Genomic DNA, 21563 nt, shown 5'->3' with positions numbered 1-21563 from the left:
CCCCCGCCGGGGGGGGGGGGGGGTGGGGGGGCAGAGTGAGCAAGCAGCTGTGTGGTATTCGGTTGCCGACTGAGGTTAAACCATGACAACTTGCCAAGTATCAAAGAAGGGGAAAAAGCCCTTCTACAAGACTACAAATCTGGTACTCAAAATTCACAGCTGTTGATATATCTCCTGTATCCTATAGTATCTTACCTCAAATATCATTATTTGAAAAGTACCTCAAGGTAACCATGAAAAGAACAAGCCAGATAGGCTTTGTGGGGTTTTTTCCTGTTTGTTTTTTGTTTCTTAAGAAAAAGAGTCCCCAAAGGTACAGTTTTTCAGCAGCACTCAACTGCCACTAAGCTCTTAAAAAGCATATTATCTATGTTCAAACAATAAGATTCATTAGTGAGCATTAAGCCTGAATAATTAATTACTAAACAGGAAATGTCATTTAAAGGTTATGAAAACAAGTATTTAACAGTCTTAAAATGTTACTAAGGTTAAATGAGATCTCCAGATCCATGCACGTATACGCACAGATCGTGTACATATAGGCAGCTTCTTTCAAAAGTTGAGCTTAGTAACGCTTAGCTTAGTAAATGCTTAGCTTTAAATGAAGTTATCTGAAAATGCAATAGCCATTTCCCTTGTACATGTGTCCAAAGACCAACAAAACTAAGAGAGCAGAGTAAACATACATTGTGTTTGGCAATCAGTTGCCATACAGATTAGTTCAACTATGATGTAATGGTTGGTTTCAGCTTCCAGCTTTTTATTCTACACAAAGTGAGTGCAAAGCACTTCTACCTAAGTATTCAAACTGTTTGTCTGAGACCATGTTATATCCACTTTGCATAACTGCACAATTTCTGAAGTGCAAATTCTCACTGTTTCACATCAATTCTTTACACTACTAAGGGCTTTGAGTTGCCAAAATTTCAATCAATCCCATCATCAATCCACTACATGCAACTGTCATGTGATGAGATAACATTCAACACACAAAATGACCATTTTATTGCCCCCCCAGATTTCCCAGCTGGAAAGGGGTGTAGGGAGGAACCCCCTAACCTAGTCTGCCAGTCCATGCTTGTCACTGAATAACAGAGCCTGATAAAGAAGCATCACCATGGATGGCTGCTGGGACCCACAACACGAGAGTCTAGAAGTTGAATTAAAAGCTGGGAGGCAGAAAGGAAGTGACTCAAGTTATATACTCTCTGGCCCAGTCTGCCAGAACAGCAACCAAACAACAGTGGTCTGGTGAGTTACTTATTCCACATTTGGATCTTTCTCTAGTAATACCTATGAATGTGGAACTTGGAGGCAGCTTATGACAGAAGTTAACAGAGCAGTGAATTTTCTCTTGCCTTTACCTTTCAGCTTCAAATAGGTGAATTGACAGAGATGTTAGTACAATGTGAATGAAACTATTTCAGTATGATTCAGGAGAAATGGTTTAACACAAAAACCAGAAATAGTTTAACAAAAGAGCAAGTGGCTCAGATAGTGCCAACAGTTCCAGCTACAAGTACACAGAAGAACCAGAAAGACAAGGACACCTATGGTCAAATTATTCCTCTTCAAAGGAAATTTCTATCAGCTTTGTACCCTGATTACACAATAGTTGTGAAAGGGGAGGTGTTTCCAAGAGAATTATCATCGCCAATTGCAACAGTTTAAATTGCTTTAAGGGAAAAAGAGTAAGAGAAAGTAAAAACCCCAAGAAATAGCTCATAGCCAACAAGCTGCCCTTCTCAGCCCCCCAAAACTACAACTCTTCTTGCAAATTGGCTCTAGTGGTATAGGATATTCAAAACAGAACAAACACCACATTTACAGGTTTCCTGTATACAAGCACCATCAGAAGGTATTATTTCATAACACAAAAGGAAGCTACCACTGCCGAGAGTCCAGGTGAAAGCCTTTCAGCAGAAACAGAACTCAGATATGGCCCACACATCATAACCAGAAATAGATTTTTTTGTTTTCTGATAGGAACGGTAGGGAATACAGACAACCAAAGCCACCATCACACAAGGAATTACTTTTGTGTGATCAGCTAAGCCTGTCTTCAAATGGCTAGGGATCAGGGAATTCCCTTTTAACTTTTGCATTCTTTCATAAATTCAACTTAATCTACACTTCTCAGCCTGTTCTTCTCGGTATCCTTCACTGCTTAGTACCGTTCGTGTGTTTTCAGTGAGGTCCCATTAGAACTTTCTTCCCTATAATCTTCCACATACTTGCTAATGTATCTGACCTTGTTTATTACATTTGCTAAATATATGGCTAGCCATAAACTGCAGCAATCCAACCACAGAAACCAAAGAAAACAAACAAGGGGGGGGGGGGGGGGGGTTTTTTTACAAAAAAAAAAAAAAGGGGGGGGGGGGGGGGGAGAAAGAGTAATGAATCCCTTATCTCACACACTAATGACCTGAACAAAATCTATACCACATCTGCATTTTAAAGGTTCATTTTTTCCGAAAGCTTTTTAAAGATCAAAGTTCCTTCAAGTTAGGACAGACAGACATGTTACTTAGGTCCACAACAATCACTATTTCCAACAGCAAAAGAGAGGATATGGCACCAAAAGAAGGAGAGAAATTCAATATAACATAGTCCCTCTTCCCACACGTGCTCTACATTAGAAAAGCCCCAGAGCGTAATGTTGAATGATGACTGAGTCATTTTCCAAACTCCTCCAATCATGGAGTACTTACTAAAATACATCTGGACAGGACTAAGCAAGCATGAAAGGAAGTCATGGCCAGGAAAACCTGGAGAGACTAGCCTTATGCACTGTATCTTCCTCTTCTACCGTGGGAGAGGCATTCTATAGGCTGCGGCACACATAAAATGAGCAGAAGAGATCTGCAAAATTTGTCACAGCTGTTTTCCTCCTGTTTTACAATTCTTGCTAAACACACTCAGCATTTATAATGAGCTAAATTTAACAAAAATCCATGTAATTCCTACTCTCCATAGATCATCTGAATCTCCGTTTGCCAATATACTCAGTATAGCTTACAAAGGGAATTTCAAATAAACATTGTGATAAGTTTCTTTGCCCTTAATGCCAATCACTGATATTTCTATTTTACAATGAATAGCTTCAATCAAAATTAGTGACAGTTTAGCATCTTCCTGACACCTCTCTCTCCACATACAAAAGATGTAATATGGCATGGCATTCACAACTATTTACTGCACCAACTGAAAGTTACTAAGAACAAGGAGGGGCAAAAGAGGGACAGTGACCAAAGAAACAACACAAATTACTCAAAAGATGTTGTTAGCAAGGTTCTGTGAAAAAACTTTGCATATGAAAAACTCTGAACACTTGATACTAACCTTTCAGAATACACCTTCAGTTCATATCGAACCTAGTCTCTTCCTCAGCAACCAAACCATAGAAAGAATTTCTTTGAGACTTTTACCAAAGTCATGTAGAAGTAACCCCCAGCAGGGAGCAGCAGAAATAGGAGTGTAGAATCACAAAGCCGTATACAAACACACACACTCTAACTTTGTAAGTTTAAAAATAAAGCCAAGGAACGATGCCAACTCATGAAGCCAAAGAAAATGCCAACCCCTTCTAGCTATTTACAGCTATCTAGAACTCAAAGCCATACAATTTTGAAAATAAAATCCAGGATGCTTTACTGTTCAGTGAACTAAAAATTCATTAACTTGGTAACAAAAGCTGATTCTGTAAAGCAAGAAAAAACAAGAGACTGTATAAGCCAGAGCCAGCCCACAGATTTTGTTTATCCAGTTCTTGTTAAAGGAAGAAATATATATATATATAAAAAAAACCCAAACCATGTTTGTGTTGTAAGACAGAACTAAACAAGAGGGGCTGACACACAGAGTAGGATGTAATAGAAGGCTCCCGTTGTGTTGGTAAGCCATAGCTGCTGGAGACAAAGTCTGCTGTGCCACAAGAGAGCACACACGGAAGATTGACCATTTACTGAGATCTATCTTCTGGCAGAAAATCTTCCCTGAGATTCAGTGGCAATTTGGCAGTTAAAAACACAAATCTTCTATAGCGGCCCTGGCAAGATCCCACATCCCCCCATCCTCCCCGAAGACAAGTTGTTGTAGGATTTGGATGCTTAAGTCTCATTTGCAGAAACCTTCCATAAATAAACTGTCTGTAAATTTCAATTCCTTGCTGCATGAGGAAAGAATTCCCATCAAAACCCTGGGAACAGATAACAACATGATAAACTTCATAAGTTGCTGAGGAATAGGGCTCTTCTGGTCACTAGCTCAGGTTTTCTGGGTTTCCTTGGTTCTTCCTCTCCAGTATGTTCTACTTCAGTTAATTCTTGATTTAGTCTACCAGACTGACCACCTCCCTGATCCCATGTACAAAGGAAGGTCCAAAACAAGTGAAGCAAGGAGATCTACTCATATGAAAACACACCAAACTTCAACCTCTATAGTACAAAGATAGTACTAAGATTTTCTTCAGGCCTGGATACCTGCTGAACCTCAGTCTCAATTGCCAAGGCAAAGTAAAGCACAGCATACTCTACAAGGTCTCTCAATTAAAATGAAGATGTTTAATCTAGGCAACCCAATGGCACAAGATTACAGAGGAGACAAAGGATCTTACTGTACCTTGCTCAAGGCAAGAAGGTTAAACTCTGGTAAATACTGGGGAAAGGAGGGTGTTGTACCCCAACTCCAGAACCACACATTTCCAAAGTTAATCTTTGCAAGAGTCTTTCCTTCCACTGAAGGTTCCCTTCCTGAGGACTGGCTGAATCTGTGTACACCGGGCCTCACAAAACTCTCGAAGTTGGGGCTACAGAGATACAGACTGGGCCATGCTTGAACAAAAAGTGGGAAAAGTGATGCCAGGAATAGGAAAACAGAGCTTCCATAAGTCACTAATGCTTTTCATTCTTGGCCATTTTTCCTAAGCACCTATAAAAGACTGGTGCCATGGAATTTCCTCAACCCAGGGTGCGAGAAATCAAGGTTTGTTCCCATCAGCAAAGAGTAAAGAGGATTCAAAACAATTGTTCCAGTAGGCAAAGCAGACTTGATGACCAAATTGCAACAACAGAAACCAATCTCGTTGGAGCAGAATTCTGAATTACTGAAAGAAACAGTTTAAGACCATGTAGGGAATCTGGACATCTGCCTTCAAAGCTCTCAAAAGGACAGGATTAACCTAAAGAGGAGCTCTGTCTAGTGAGGACATTCCCTCCTCAAATAGGAAGAAAAAGCTATCACAGGGCTGCCCAAACTGTAGTGCTTGAGAAAAAACAAAAATTTTTGTGCGCCAGTTCATTAGCTTTACTGTGTCTTCCTCAAAGTTTTTGCATTAATGGAATGATTCATGACTGGAAAGTAACTTTCTGCCATAAGAAAAGATTCCTTTCATATAAATTACTTAACAAAATTCAACTCTCTGCATTGATATATTCACAGAAAATAAATTTCCAGAACACTTTATAGTTTATACAGGTGTATTTTGCAGTGCTTAAGTACTTACTTACCTTTGTGTGTCTATGGAAAAACATAAAATTAATCCAATTCAGAATGTGAACTCAACACATGTAAGATTAAGGTATGTTAAACATCCTTAAGTAACTTAAATACTGACTCCACACCTGTAAATTTATATGTATACCACCATGCCCACTAAACCATGTCCCTAAGCGCCTCATCTACACGTCTTTTAAATACCTCCAGGGATGGGGACTCAACCACTTCCCTGGGCAGCCTGTTCCAATGTTTCACCACTCTTTCAGTAAAGAAATTTTTCCTTACATCCAATCTAAACCTTGTATCCATACAACATCAAGCGAATGCTCAATTTTACTTTACATATGTGCTCTCCCAGACACCTTTCAATTTTCAGAGCATCCACTGAGTGCAAACTTGCCACAAATTTCACCCCAAAACCTGGAAGAGCTAGTACATTCCCTGTCCCCCAGCAGGCTGCCAGCCAGGAACAGACTGCCCAACTAACATACCACACAGCTCTCATCAACCCCTACTTCATCGGCTTGTACAAACTTTGCTTAAAAATAATTATCACGATATCTCCTTACAGCATTGTAAGGAGGAGGTAAGAATGACCATGCACAGCAAAACCACAGAACCAAGACCATAGAAAAGCAAGCGCCTTTACGATATTTTAGTTAGAGTTTACTTAGCTCAAGGCAGATGGACAAAGGCTTTTCTTTCTTAAATGCTCATTTTGCAGGTTCTGCTTCAAAGGGGTTTGGGGGTTCCTATCAAGTCACAGTTTTTTTATTTAGCTAATTTCTAGTATTTTACCTGTTTTCCCAAAACCCAGCTCCTATCAAATGAAATACAGCTACCTCACATTAAAAAGAATGTCAGGGGCTCCAGTTTCAAACTGTTTGACTGACAGCTATAGTGGCTAAAAAGAGGAAAGGAGAGTTCCCATAAAACAGATGCCTTATTGGTATCACAGGTGAGTATTTAAAAAAAAAAAAATTATCCGTATTTGCTGTCCTAGGGAGCTGCTGAAAAATTCAAGGCAAAGAAAGTATGCTTTCCTGTATGAGGAAGGCTGCCGAGTCTTGATTCAAAAGGAAACTGGAAAGGACCTCTAGTGGGCTGAAACTACACTGCTTGGGTGCCAGAGAGCAACGTCCTTCCACTTCACCTCCCTGCAGTTACACCACATCTACTGCTTCACTTACCAGCAAAGCCTGATAGTTTTACCTAGTGACTGGCATCAGAGAAAGCATGTACAAGTGCAATTACAGCAGGAAGCCTCCTTTTCAGACCAGCTGTATAGAAATATTCCCTCGGTCTGCTCTCAGTGTTTGAAGGGACACATTTTCATTTGCTTCAGAAAAAACAGGATATGGGTTCTGTTTTACCATGTAGATCACTAACATGTCAGACCACTTCAGAGTGGTTTTATGTGGCCTAAATGACATGACGTCAAGGGACGTTCAAAGATGCACAAATTCAGATGCACATTTGGAATGAGGATTCAGAATATTATTCAGACTATGTCAAGGCATTTTGTTCTTCCAAGACTTTTTAGCTGTAGGCAGTTTTGCATAGCCAGCAGAAATACCATTTTAACTGCATTTTTAAAGGTAAGTTCTTCTGGGTGAAAGAGCTTGGAATTCTTTATCTGAGCTCAAACAAGGCCTAATTTCATGTGACGATACATGAAAAATAGATTAGTGAATGTATTCAGGAGAATATTTAGATAATAAAACAGGCCAGATCAAGAAAGCGTATTTATTAGGCATCCCAGTTAAAAAGAAAATAATTTGTTTTGAATTGAAGTTGATGATTCACCTCTAAGTCTTGAACAGACTTCTCTTGCTATATTTAGGTTTGCCTTCAAGTCAGATTGGTTCTATCATTTCCCAAAGTAGCCTAATTTACATCTTCAGACTTAAAAGCCACAACTTAGTTCTCTTTTAAACGATCTAAGCAATAACCTCTCTTTCAGCAGTTACCCTCAAAGAGTTTGTATCAACTTGATAAGGACCACAAATTAAAGTTGACATTGTTAAGCAGAGCAATGCAAGACAGCTGCTTGTTAGTATTAAAAAATTATATCACCTATACTGCAGTGGTGCCATCAAGCAGAGTGCTGGAAAGGAAGCAAGCCATTTTACAGAGCGGTTGCCTGAAGAGAATTATACTTGCACTTGGAGTCTGAGACCAGAAGAATGCATCTGGTCTGTCCTTCACATAGAGCAATAACAGTACTGCCCTGTCCTAAATGCCTGAAAGTCACTTGATACAAGCATTCATGCAGAAAATAACAACTAAAGCAAAGACACTAACAAGTTCGTATCTTATCATCAGAGACCTGAGCAAAAAGCAGCCAGGGTCTCTAAACCTTAATCTTTTTGGACCAACCATCATCGACTAGGACCATCGCTAGTAGCAGAATAATATAACTTATTTTGAAGGAGTACTAGTGGTGCCACAAAGCCTAATTGTTTGTCTGTCCTCTGTAGGAATCAATAATCAAGGCAGAAAAAAGAAGTAGTGGTCTGTCTTGAAGGATTTTGTGAGTTATTTTACAGTAAGATTGTGTACAATGGAAATAGTCCAAAAGACACCCCTATGATTAAAAAAATAAAGAATTGGAGCTGATGGGGATTAGTTAAGGGCGAGGATGAAAAACACAACAACCTATGAAAACATTTCTTAATGTCTAAGTCAAGCAATTAATTTCTCAGGAATTAACTTCTTGGATCTGAAGTGCTTTATGATAGAAACAACAGCAAATGAAAAGTGAGTTGACCAAACTCTGAAGAGAAACAACAGGAAACAGGACTTTCAGAACAGTTGCTGAATGAGGTAGAATATAACATATGAAAGAGATGCGGGTATCAAAGTGATTTCAGGTGCAATTAAAATCACTTGTAAGGACAGCGTGGGGAAGAAATTTTTTAAGAAGTTGTGTGTTTTGCTTTAGGTTACAATGCAAAATGTTGCCAATAGCATGAAGGAAAAACAAAGCAAGTCTTTTAAAACAGGCTAGTTTACATAAGAGGGAAAGCTTAATACAGAAGAAAATATTTATGCTGTGTTCCTTCTTTTCTGATAACGAAGTTGGTAACTTGCTTGGACTCATTTTTAAAGTGTCAAACCACTGCATCCATGAACTGCCCACCATTCCTCCAGATGGTTGCTTTTAACAACATCACTGTCTCATTTACTTTTCAGTGTTCCATTAGTTCTGCAGTCAAGCACTGCTCATCTGGCAGATGAAGATCAAAATGTCATTTTGAAATGGCAGAATTTGTGAATTTATGCATGAATAGAGTGTCCAGCTTTTATCCACCCAGTTTCTTCCTGTGTCTTTCCAATGAGAAAAGTTTTAATTTACTGCCAACGCAGCTGCAATTATGAATGTTTTATTATTACTACTCTGACCAGGATTAGTGTTCTGGGAAAAAAAATCCAAACAGAACTCTAAGTGTTTGCAATGGTCTATTAAAATTCCACTACCTTCTGTGGAAAACACAACACCAGACTTCAGATACAGTAACATAAATGTTAAACTATTAAATTTTGCATCATGGTAAGACTATTGGAAAAAAACTTATCCATTCTTTCATGCAGCAAAATCCCTATACACTGCAATATCTTTCCAAAGTATATTCCTACCTTCCACAATGAACAGAGAAGCATCATACTACAATATCCCTTCCTTCCATTTTCCCCGTGTCCAAAAATCACTCTTTTTTGCTTCCTTTCCACTAATTGTGGAACTCTCCAGAGTAAAGTGAGCAGGAATTGTTTATATCCATGGTCTCCAAGGTGGAATACATGCAGCCCAGGGAGCGTGCAAGACAATCCACTGGAGGGCAGGAAGAAAATAACAAATAATTTTTAAAGTTTATTAATAAATTATTAGTGGTTTTAATTTAGTTAATAAACTAATTTTAAGTAGTGTTTATTTCACCTTTCATAGAATCATAGAATCATTAAGGTTGGAAAAGACCTCAAAGATCATCGAGTCCAACCGTCAACCCAATCTCATCCTTTTTAAAATTTCTATTGTGCATGTTTTATAGTTTGCATAACATATTACAGTAGTACATGCCTATAAATTGGAACAGGCTGCCCAGGGAAGTGGTGGAGTCCCCATCCCTGGAGGTATTTAAAAGACGTGTAGATGAGGCACTTAGGGACATGGTTTAGTGGGCATGGTGGTGTTGGGTTGACGGTTGGACTCGATGATCTTAGAGGTCTTTTCCAACCTCAATGATTCTATGATTCTATTCTGTTCTATGATTCTATAATTTATAATAAATAAGTATACATATATTGGAGGTGCGTGCTCAAAAAAATAATTTTATTGATGGGGGTGCACAATCAATAAAGTTTGGAGACCACTGGTTTACGTGACTTCAGCACCAGGAAACTAAAGCAGCATTTCCTCCTTTGCTAGAAGGAGGTAAAAAATAATGGAGGAAGAACTGCATGCAGGAAGAAGTTTTCAAGTGGGCTGCATTTTTCAGTTACTTAGCTGCAAGTTTAATCACAGGCAGTGAATGATTTTTCAGAAACCGTTAAGTGCTTAGTTCACACTGTCTAGTAGTTGAGCAACCCTTGAAAATCCCATGAGATTCTGATTGGATCTAGAGGCTGCCAAAGGCCATTCAAAATCTTACTCTGGATGATTTAGGTTCAAGTCCACTGACTTTCGAAGAGATTTAAAATTCTAAATACACAAAATTCAGTTTCAGCAATAACTTATGCCACTGCATCACTTGGCCAGTTTTCTAATGCAGATGTAAAAAGTCAGCCTATTTATATTTAAATTCCTTTCAAACATTCACAAAAAAAAAATCCCTGCTAGTCACTCAACATACTTTTTTTTTTTCTTCTTAAAATCGCCTACTAAAATATTCACTTCATTCCTGTAATGGCCACGGATAAATATCAACGAAGTGAAACATTAAAGCTGCTAAAACTTCGGGGAAGTTTTACTTAGTGGGTACGCATTATTAAGAAATAGTGAAGCAAAGCAAACCATGTTGACAAGACCCTCTTTTTAAAAATTAGGTTATCCTGACTAATCTCTTTTTTTCTACCATTTCTGTTCCAGTGAGAATGGCACTGAGCACTTTATTCAAGAATTATACATTTTGAGATAAATTCCTTTACTCCACCTGAAAAGTTTCCAAGCAGCATGTAGCATTGATTGCAGCTCTGAAATTTTTAATATAGTATCCTCTAAAAATCAGAGTTCAATCATTTATTTTAAATAGCTAAGAGAGCAGCTAGAGTAATGCAGGTTTTTTACATGACATTCCTCTCATGTGCTTTGATGTCAAACAATGAATGCTATGAAACAGAATGCATAACGAATTTGTTTTTCTAGTCATGCATCACATCCCTCCAAATTCTAGCACCAAGAGTTCACAGTATACGGTAATTAAAACAGACACTTTTCTCACAGAGCAAGGGACTACTGCGTGACTGTTTCAGGATTTACAGCACCAATTTAATAGAACACTTAATCCCATGCTGACCTTTGGGCATATAAGAACTCCATTTAAATAAAACTACCCATGCTGAAGGCTAAGCACTCCTTGAACTAATACCCATAATTACAGAACCCAGTAAATATCAGTAACAGATCTGTGGCCCCTTCTGCAGTTCTCCTAACAAAGAGGTTGTATCCTGACAGACCAATAGGCTATTCAATCTCCAATATGATTCTAGGAAAAATGCTTTCATCTGCTCTTCATCTCCTCACCCGGCAGTTTATACAAGGCAAAAGCAGAAAAGCACATATGCTACCCCTGCTAATATAACTGACTGTTCTGTTTCTTCTATGGAAGACTTTCATCCTCTTGTTAGTCTTAACTATCACGCCACACAGTGTGCAACAGGAGAAGCGAATAGCACAGACTGTTCACACGTAAACACCACAAAATAGTTTCAGATGTCTGTCTTACCTTTTCATCCCATCTACCTTTCTCTTCTGCCTTTGCATTTAACAACAGAACACCACCACAAATGCATTCAAGTGACCTTCATCAGATCAACCATCCTTTTAGGCATGCATGTCATTACTACATAACCTTCCTCATCTCTTCCTAGGAAAGAATCTAACCCTACAGCCCTCTGCATGGGGCAAGCTTTCACACTGTCCTCACTGGAAAGGTTCCCAGGAAGGTACAGCTTCAACATAAAATATTCTTTCATTTCATCTTCAGGGGATGCTTTTCAAGTCTAATGATGCCTTTTTTTACCAACCTTTTCTCAATATTTTCTGGGTTTGACCACAAACACACACACAAACCAGCTTTTAGTTTATTGACTTGCTTCTGAACACGATTTTATTTGTCCTTAAAACACTTTACTAAAGAAGAGCAGCAGAAAAAGCTAAGCTCACTCTTGAAGTACAGAAAGGTTAGTACGGTTGTGCAAAGCCATATAATTTATTTCACTTACTGCAATGAGACTGTGTCTTCTCAAATGGGAAGGCAGAAGCAGAGGGTTCTCGGCTATGCCTGTTCTTAAGATCCTTAGCTAACACTCAGGTAACCTGGGAATGGTACATATCTATGCCCCCACGCCTTTCAAGACAGATGTTTGCTCAGGATTATCTTCCCTCCTCCCTAATTCCTGTGCTCTGAATGAGAGTTTTGCCCATATCTTCCTGTCAAACATAGTCACGTATCTTGGAAGCTGCAGCCATATTTTCCTACCTCTCTACTTTCCAAAGCAAGTTTTCCACCAAATTCTTTTCTTTCCAAAGAAGATGTCATAACTCACCCAGCAGAATGATCTTTAGAAGCTCATATATACTCTGATATACCAGTAACCTGATGATGCACAGAGGCTGCATCCCTCTAGTATGTATATGCAGGTGCTACTGCATTTATGAAGATGCTAGGCCCTCCGATCTAGAAGCACAATAATACTTCAGGGACAGAAGCCAAAGGATGTCTGTCCTTATTTTCAAGAGAACCGCTGCTCAGGTGAAACTGCAAAACTCTGCGTCCAACCAGTATCAGAAAGAAAGAACATGCAATAAAGACAATTTACTGTTTTGGTGCCATATGTTGCTGCTTTTTAGATATCCTACCTGTTTGTGCCACCAAGTGGGTCCAGCCACTCCAAACTGCTCCAATCTTGTCATGTGAGAAAAACTGAGTCTCAATCTTCTTGGGCACAACAAGAAAGATCTCTTTGCTCACTAGCTGCCCGTGTTTGTTGCTACCCCAGACATACAGGTGTCCTTCATCTACAATACACAGAGAAGTAAAATTTGTTGAAAGTGATATACATAGAACACCACCAGATACAGGCTCTGTCTCAACTCAGTGATGCTAAGGAAAGAACAATGTTTCATTCAATTTGTGTTTTCACTGTATGCTTTTTCCTACCACTCTTTACCATGTGCGTGCACACTGTAACTAGGATATCAGAAATATTTGCAAGGGCCTTAAAAACATAGCCCATTTTCTGAGGGCTACACTAACTCCCTGAAACAACGAGAGCTTTCAGGTCAAACTGCCTAGACCTCATTTCTACTGTGAGCCTCTCAAAGACGACTGAAAGATGTTTATAGCAAAGGCCAAGTTTTATTAGAAAACTAACCACAGTAGTGAACTTCTCTGAGAAAAAAAAAAATTAAAGTATCCTGGGGACACTCACTGAGCAGTCCCTCTCAGTCTAGTCTGTTCTTGCAGGCCAGCTTTTACCTCCATCCCAAAGCTTTGATTCAGTCCAGTAAATAACTTTCTGAATTGAAGCAAATAATTTAACTCCCCCTCCACTATCTGGGACTCTTCAAAGCCTGGCTGGCTGCTCCTGCTCTGCATTACAGCCTCCCAGCCTCTCTACAAGAGCTACAGACTCCTAGCTCTGCTCATAACTCTTCTGTCTTCTTCAGCTTAAGCAAATTCGATAAATCCCCCAAAGCAGGGACAGTCTAATGCTCTTTGCCTCACCTTGCTCAGTCACTTCCTAAAGGAATGTGACATGCAGCTATGAACATACAACTAAAGCAGGTACCACCCATCGCAAGGCAAAATTAAAATATTATCATGCCTCAAAACAATGCTAGACAACTAATGAGAGACTTCTGTAAGTAATTACTTGTCTTCCCCCACCTCTTTTCTAAAATAAGCATTTGTGCAAGTGCACACTCCAGGATTCCACCCACAGGGATAATTATATTTACAGAAACATCCACGTTGCTTCATATGTTTCACTGGTGCGAGTTGGAGTTGCTCACAGCCTAACGACCAATTGACAGTAACAAGATGACTGTTCAGATGAGTCCTTCTGCAGATATTACATATCATTAGTTCAATCTTTTCAGCACAAAATCATTCCACCCAGGTTCTAGGCTTCCATGTTAAAAAACTATAATCCACAAGAAACACTTAACAGAACATGAGCTGCATCAGGCCTCCTGAGGTCCTTTGCCACCCTGTACAAGCTGCAAGCATAAGAAATAAATCTTGCACACATGAAGTACGTGATCATGGGCCCAGAAAGACTGGAAGCCATATAATTTGCAACATGGAATCGTTCGGAGCACACATCCACAACATACAAGGCTTCTGGAAGTCTCAGGTCAGCACTGAAGTCTTTACAAGCAGCATGAGGTAAGTAAATCTTTCAGAGAAAAAAAAATAAAGTAGGACTTAGGCTACAATATATTTAATGATCTCAGTTTGGTAACAGTAACAGAAAGAATGAGCCAGGAGAATTCCACTATAGTACTGCTGGTGAAAAACGAGAGAGAAGGAAGGGAGGGGAAAAAGCCAGTACTCGTCAAGTTACACATTATTGACAGTCATCTGCAGGACTTCCCACATTCCTCAATAAAACACCACCACTGAAATGGAAAGGAAAAACAAATCAAGCAATTGTTTCATTCGAATTCTCCACTAAAATTGATAAATTCCTTCCCAGAGTGAAGTACATACACTTTCTGGAGAGAAAAAAAAGAGGTGACAGAAACAGCTTGTTTCAACAAAGAAAAATATTATGGCCACTCATGTTTCCACAACTAACATGCACTGCCTCTGTCACCTCCTTTTTTTCCCATCCAGAAGGTGCATTTCCTTTACCCTGGGAAATGTCATATGCTCAACCATTATCTCATTTTTTGAGTAGGTTTTAACAAAAACTTAGACACCAAGACTTAGCACCATATTCCCATCACTGGAGGTTTCAGACCCATTTGGATACAGGTAGACTATGATCCTTTTTTTAAAGGAACTGCCATTCACATTTGCAACAACCCTGCCTGGGTCAAAAATCTGCCTGATCGCAGGTGTTTGGTATCCTACCAACAGGTGGCTCATGAAACAGAGCCAAAGAAAATTGCATCACAGTGTGAGATTCCTAGAAAGAAATCCCCATTTAAATACTACGCCCTGCAATAGGATCTTTACTATATCAAGTATGTTTAAAATACAAAGTATTTTAAGTAATAACAAGTATCTTGCAGGATGAAGAGCAGCAATAGCATCACATTATTAAAATCTTTGGCACTTACTTTGTTAATCTTGGTCCCCCTGCTGCCAAATAGACTGCTCTCTTAAATAAAAAGCGAAAGCATGAAAGAATAATCTGTTCGCTCTCTAAATAGAGTGCTAATTAGCTAAAGTAGATCTATTTGTCCTTACAGTTCTTCACTAATCGCACATACATTTTGCATCTCAGAATTCAATATAATTTACATCTTGTAACATCTCCCATACAACTAAATCTCTGTAGATCTGCATAAGCAAATACTCCAGTGCTCCATTTAATGGTGACAAAGGTACCAGATGGCTGCATATTTGCTAAGAACTTGTTCCTATAAAGTTTGGCAAAGACTTGTCTTCATAAGGTTCAATATATTTTCCACACTTCAAAACTTTAAGATTACAGCATGAAAAGCTATTCTCTTTCCCCTTCCCCCAGTCTGAAAAAAAAAAAAAAAAAAATCTTTATTAGACAATTATTACTAGATACTTAATACCCCAGCATGGGAGCACTGCCTAAAGATCAAAGAACATGATGGCAGACATCATGGAAGTGCCTAAGTGATTGAAGCAACTTCCTACTGCTTTAAATAAGCCTTATGTTCTTACATTACCTCACACAGATCTGCACACGGTTATATTAGAGCCACCTAAGATAGCTCCAGACCATCTCAAGTCCCTGCACAGCACAGCCCCATGCAGAGGCATTAGCTCACGTAGCAGAAGCAGGATAGCCACAGCAGTCTTTCTTGAGACAACCACTTAACATACCCTTTCTTCATGGACAAAGGGTTGCACTGGTTCCAGCACTCAGCCATCCAGAGTTACCCAATGCAGCATCACGCTGCAGCTCCAGAGACTTACCCAACCATGTGCTTCCACAAATCCTTTCAGAGTTTCTAACCGTTAAGTAAAGAGCCCAGACCCTTACTTACTCATAAGGGCTAAGTCACACCTGACCCCAAGAAAAAACACAAAGAATTCAGAGAATTCAAAACATGAATCCAGCTCTTAAAAAAACGAAAGTTCTCAGAATCCAAAACTACTATGAAACAATTAACCAGCACTAACAACCAAATTTTACCAGTCTAACCAAAACTGACAAACATTTCCAAAGCACAAAAACCTTTATAGGCCGAGACAAGGACTTTCACTTGTATACCTAAGGCCTACCTGTGAGTGACACGGAATGATAGGAGCTTGCAGCAACCCTCTTCACCTTTACATCTTCCAGGCCTAGAGAAAAGTTTGTCTCATAAAATTTGTACAGCAGATATAATTTCATACATAGACATAAAACAGAGCTGTATCGAGTGTAACAGGATGATGATGAATTTTATAACAAAAGCATCTGCTTCTGGGCCATAGACATTGCAAGACTCACTATCATTTCCCCCCACAGATTGTGACCTTGTATGCCCATTCTACCCTTCAGATACTCCACTACATGTTTATAATACCAAGTGGCTTTATAATAAAAGGATGCTACCTGTCACTCCAAATTATATTTCTGCTCTATCCACCTTTATAAAGGAATCAGATTCCTGGATTACCTGTTACTTCACAGGGCTCCTTTGCTGTCAAGAACAGGGGGAGGGTTTTTCCTTGGTTTGCACGCTTTGCCCGAGACGCCATGCCAGTTCCCCACTGAAACACCAAACCGCTCTCTTTCCAGAGTAAACACAGATAGAAGATATTAAAACACATCAACCACCAACAAAATCACTTAACTTAATTAATTAGTTTTAAAGGTACATTCACTTAATTTTCACTGATTCAAATTACACTTTAAAAGACCTTTATGTCAAAAACATACTTCATAAATATACGGATAACCCTGGTGAAGTCATCAAGCAAACAGTTGTAGTCTCATTCATACAGGCAGGAAAACTAAGAAGCTACTAAGCAACCTGTCTCAGCTCTCTGAGGCCTATATCAGGACGTTACTGAGGACTCAGTAACAGAAGTCCCGTAGCTGTAGCGCCTCAGGAACTGACACAATTTATTTATTACTACAAGTTCATTGCACTCTCTCTGCCCTTTCCTTCTCTTCATGCTAATTCGTTTGTGCAGTCCAGCACACTGAGGGAGTAAAGTCACTCGTCTTCTCCTCGGGACCTTTCAGAGACTTGACCTAACCCTGAATCAAGATGTCCACTAAGCGCAAAACTCAGGGAAGCTTAATTCCCAGTATTCATACAGGCACCAGAGATCCCACTCTTCTTCCAAGCATCTCCTTTGCATCTTCAGCTAGACTCCACTACCTGGAACCCATACTAAAGTTCACGTAAAATTAAACCAAAATAAAAGAGCGTGTGTAGTTTGTCGTTCCTCAATTGTAAAAAAAAATAAATAGAATCTAAAATAAATTTCATCTTCTTTCCCCCGTCTCCTCCTCCAAGCCATTAAAACTCCATTTCATTTGTTACTGAAATGATACAAGAATGATGACATATTTACCTGTAGCAGCAAGGGCATGTCTCAGTCCTGCAGCAACATCCATCACCTTCTCTTTGAGAGACTACTCAAGTAGAAGAAAAATATATTTTAGTCATTTTTTGTATTTAGTGCCTCTAAAAGCAAAATATGCCAAACACAGAAGTGGAACGCTATGAAAATAGTTCTTGCAATTCCAGCCTGCATGTTACAATGCATATCAACACCTTGTATCACCAAGGAAGTAAGTTTTGGCCAACAAAAATTAGTGGGAACATCTTTTAAAAAAAAAAAAAAATCAAGCAAAGCAACTGGATGTACAGCTTTGTGGCAATAAATAAAAAGCCACAATCAATATCCTCACATGAAAAAAGGAACCTTCTTGGCGATACAGATATGTTTATTTCTTAATTTTTAATTCAGCGTTCCTCAAGAATTACACCAAAACCTCCTCAGCAAATACCAGTGACAAGCAGTAATAAGTTCCATCAAGCTGTTCAGTCTTACCAAGTCCTCTGATCACAAACAATACAGTTGATAGTACCACCTACACCACTGAAGGTTGCCCAATACGATCATGCAAAAGAAGACTATACCGAGTCACGTGTGCATAAAATGAGTGACTTAAGTTTGCACAATTCTGGCACTTCTCCACTTCTGAGTACTCTGCAAATTTATTATTCTTCTCACAGATGTAACACTATTTAAAACAGATGGCATCAAGCCCAAGCATTTAACAGGACACAAACCAAAAGAGAAAATATTCCAGATAAACAAATGGTCCACCTGGTCAGGGAGGACACAGATTCAGATTAGCACTATCAATATTACCATTTTCAAGGCACCATACTGGAATGATGCTCCCAGGAAACATCAAAATACAGAAACATCAGGTGAGTTAATCCCCATTCACTAGGGGTTACCTAGGGGATCAGCTGTCCTTCCTCTCCTTCATTAAAAAAAGCAAAGGAGTATCCAGCATGAGCCATGAGGCTAAATTTCTTGTCTGAGAATCCTTTCTGCTCTGAAGTTATTGCTTTCATTAGACATGAGAGGTCATGTGGCTGGAAAAGACTTTCATTAGTGTCCTCCAAATAAGAAACTACAGTGTAAATTAGGGATTAATTAGAATTCCTGTGAGAAATTTATTTAAACTGTTAGGCTTATAGCCAACAACAGGAAAGCTTTTCTCATGTTACAGAAGTCTCAGTATCTACTACTGAAAACATTTTAAAGCAATTAATTTGGGGCACTTTCCGAGCTCCCTACTCAAACTCAGCAGTGCCTCACCTACAAATATCACCATAGAATTCCACATGACTTACAGGAACAATATGAGCTATGCTATCAAAGTCCAGCATTTAGCATTCACAATTGAAGATACTCAACAACAGAGAAATTATCTAACTTTCCATCCTATTTCCTTGGAAGTTGATATTGTTTGGTAAATACTGGAGGTTAGATAAGAAGCGAGTCAATGTACTTGTCATTGTCAGTTCCTTTACATGCAAAAGTAAAAATCATTTTAATCTCAAAAGTGATAAAATTAAAGTTTATTCTCTCAGGTCCAGTTTTCCTGCAGCTACATACTTTCTAACATTTCTATTATTTTGGGAGTGACAAAGCTTATTTTTATCTAACTGTTTTAACAGCCAAGAAATAATACTACAGTCCTCATCTGAGGGAAGAAATTCTGGCAGTTATAAATACACTTAAAAAAACAACACATACTTAAAAATTAAACTGCTGCACAAGAAGCACGAGAGCAATAGATCAAAAAAATTGGCATAGCTAACTTTATTGAATTCTGTCATGCAGTTTGTTTTTTTCAGGGGTGGATTATTGTCGGCTCATTTTGGTTTCCTTTGAGCTGTTAAGCAAAAACCTCCAACAAAATACAGTGAAGGCACGTACTCTTCATGTAGCAAAACATACCTAGTCTCTTGCAAACTTGAGGCAAAACTTCAGCTGGAGTAAATTTGCACAGGTTCACTACCTTTAGTATTACTTCACATCATCTAAGCATCAGACTCGTTCTGCAGATGTTATCGAAATACATTATGAAATGTTATAAACCGTAGTGGAAAGGGACAACTTTCTGTTAGAAGTGGGTAGCTTCTTTGTACAATAAGAAAAGCAGCCTTAGCTTCTCATTTCTGGGTCAACGACCATCTTCGGTCCTTTACTTTGTAAGTTTACTCTAACAGATAGACTCTATAAAAAATAGTTGAAGAGTCTGGCTTAAAGCCCACTGAGGTCAGACAACCTTTGTAAGTTGCTGGAAGCAATATAAAGTACAGAGCTCTGAAGCACAATTCCTTTTAAATCTTTACCTCAATCTTCTGTGGAATCAAGCACGGACTTGATATTTGAGGAACTCCTAATTGTCCAAAAGAGTTAGACCCACAGGACAGAACTAGGCCAGATCCTGCAAAATGAAGTGTTAGAGCCCTATCAGTAAATCTGTGAGCAAAACCAAAGCAGTGTAACATTCTAACAAGCAAAATATCACAGCCAAGTAGCTCAAAAAAGGACTTAATATGTCCCGTTCCAAAGTCTCTGAGGCTATAGGCTCTGATCTTACACATCGTGTTCAGTAAAGGTCTGAAGTTCACTGGGATACATGGAACATGGAGTAGTTTAGTTTGCAAGGCAAGTAGCTTAAAACCTGTGAGTGCCTGTGCATCGCACAAGCAATAGCAATGTGGAACTTTCAGCGTGTTCTCTACATCAACATATTTCTCCAGCTCTTACAGAGACAGATTTACCTACTAATATGATTGTAAAATCCCAGCCACAAGCAACTTGTTTTACACAAAAGCCGGACAGGGCAGCGCACAAAGTAAAATGCAGTACATCCTCTGTATGATTCAATCCCAACTGCCCGTCTTTGTTACGGCCACATACAAAGAGTTCTCCCACACCTGGAAGAAAAAACAAAACAAACAAAAAAAATCACGTTCCACTTCACAGACTAAAAAGACAAGCGTACATGCCATGAGATCCTGTGACAAATAACGACAGTGATTATGTGTCATTTTAGGCACTGCAATCAAGCAAAAAGAGAGAGAAACAGATATTTCTGATGCATCAGAAACACCTCTGAATAAGCACAGCTATATAGAGTTGGGTTTGTCAAGGGACACAATTCATATGGTAAGACAGGCACCTCTCACTAAGATCCACAATGAAGTTTTTCATCCCGTTCACATCTGTCTGTATCCTTTCTTTCCCATAATTAGCTACAGCATACAGCAGAACCTTTCAAAGACCAGATATTATCTTCTGCTCCTTACCTTAAAACTTCTCAAGATTGAATAACCTCCCACTTGACCCCTTCCTCCCACTGCCCCATCCTCTATACAGAAAAATCGGTTGCTTTGTATGAAAAGCTGTGATATGAAACAGGCTAAGAAACAGTCCTCACATAGCCATAAAGTATATGCAAACCAGGAATTTCCCCAATTTCCCCCAAACATTGAGTTAATTGGCATGGAAGAATCCTGTTTTGCAACTAAGAACTGGTACTTGCTCAGAAACAGAAGCCGCAGATAGGCGGTAGCACCAAATCAACAGGTAAACATAGGGGAAGAAAAAAAAAAAAATGTGTTTAGAAGTCATACACTCCTTGCAAGTGCAATGTTTTTACCAGTGATAACCGCAGAATGTCCCCCTCCTCCAGTAATGCTTTTAATGTCTTGACATTTGCAGGAAGTATCTTTCAGTGACTGAGGTACCAGCACATCCTCTTTATGACCAAGACCAAGTTGTCCATGGCTGTTTGCACCCTTCAAATACACACAAAAAAATGTTAACTTTTTAAAAAATGTGTTAAAAAGAGATACGCATCTGCTCCTAAGAGCTAACAAGCTTATCGGGGACATGTCGCAGGTTAACCTGCCAGTATTTGCTCCTGAAAATCCCCTAAAATGGCAATCTTCATTCTTACTGCTGTGACACAGGACCCCCAGAATTACAGACCAGGACTGTCCTAAATTTGCTGTCGTTAAGGCTGCCCTTGTAACCCCAGCATTTTAAGAAACATACCAGAATATATCCTGGTAAGACTTTAACTGCAGGCTAACAGTTACTAAGGAGGAAAGCCTCATTATCAGGATGATTACTACCTGTTTAGTTTTAATGCTGAGG

At 39.1% G+C, this 21563-nt stretch overlaps 1 protein-coding gene across 1 annotated transcript in view; it reads right to left on the bottom strand.

Annotated features, from left to right (window-relative positions):
- SERGEF (secretion regulating guanine nucleotide exchange factor) overlaps positions 1-21196 on the bottom strand; it is a 161640-nt gene extending 140444 nt beyond the window's left edge. The window contains exons 1-7 of the mRNA XM_019474522.1: positions 21064-21196; positions 20183-20338; positions 19748-19842; positions 17439-17499; positions 16532-16645; positions 16152-16214; positions 12578-12736 (exon numbers count right to left, since the gene is read on the bottom strand). Coding sequence (XP_019330067.1) covers positions 12578-12736; positions 16152-16214; positions 16532-16645; positions 17439-17481 — 379 coding nt within the window. The 5' untranslated portion in view covers positions 17482-17499; positions 19748-19842; positions 20183-20338; positions 21064-21196. The remainder of the gene's footprint in view (positions 1-12577; positions 12737-16151; positions 16215-16531; positions 16646-17438; positions 17500-19747; positions 19843-20182; positions 20339-21063) is intronic.
- Between the last annotated feature and the right edge of the window lie 367 nt (positions 21197-21563).

This window comes from Aptenodytes forsteri, unplaced genomic scaffold (assembly GCF_000699145.1).
Source record: "Aptenodytes forsteri isolate BGI_AS27 unplaced genomic scaffold, ASM69914v1 Scaffold8, whole genome shotgun sequence".
Taxonomy (NCBI): Eukaryota; Metazoa; Chordata; class Aves; order Sphenisciformes; family Spheniscidae; genus Aptenodytes; species Aptenodytes forsteri.
This window is presented reverse-complemented; position numbering and strand designations above follow the sequence as displayed.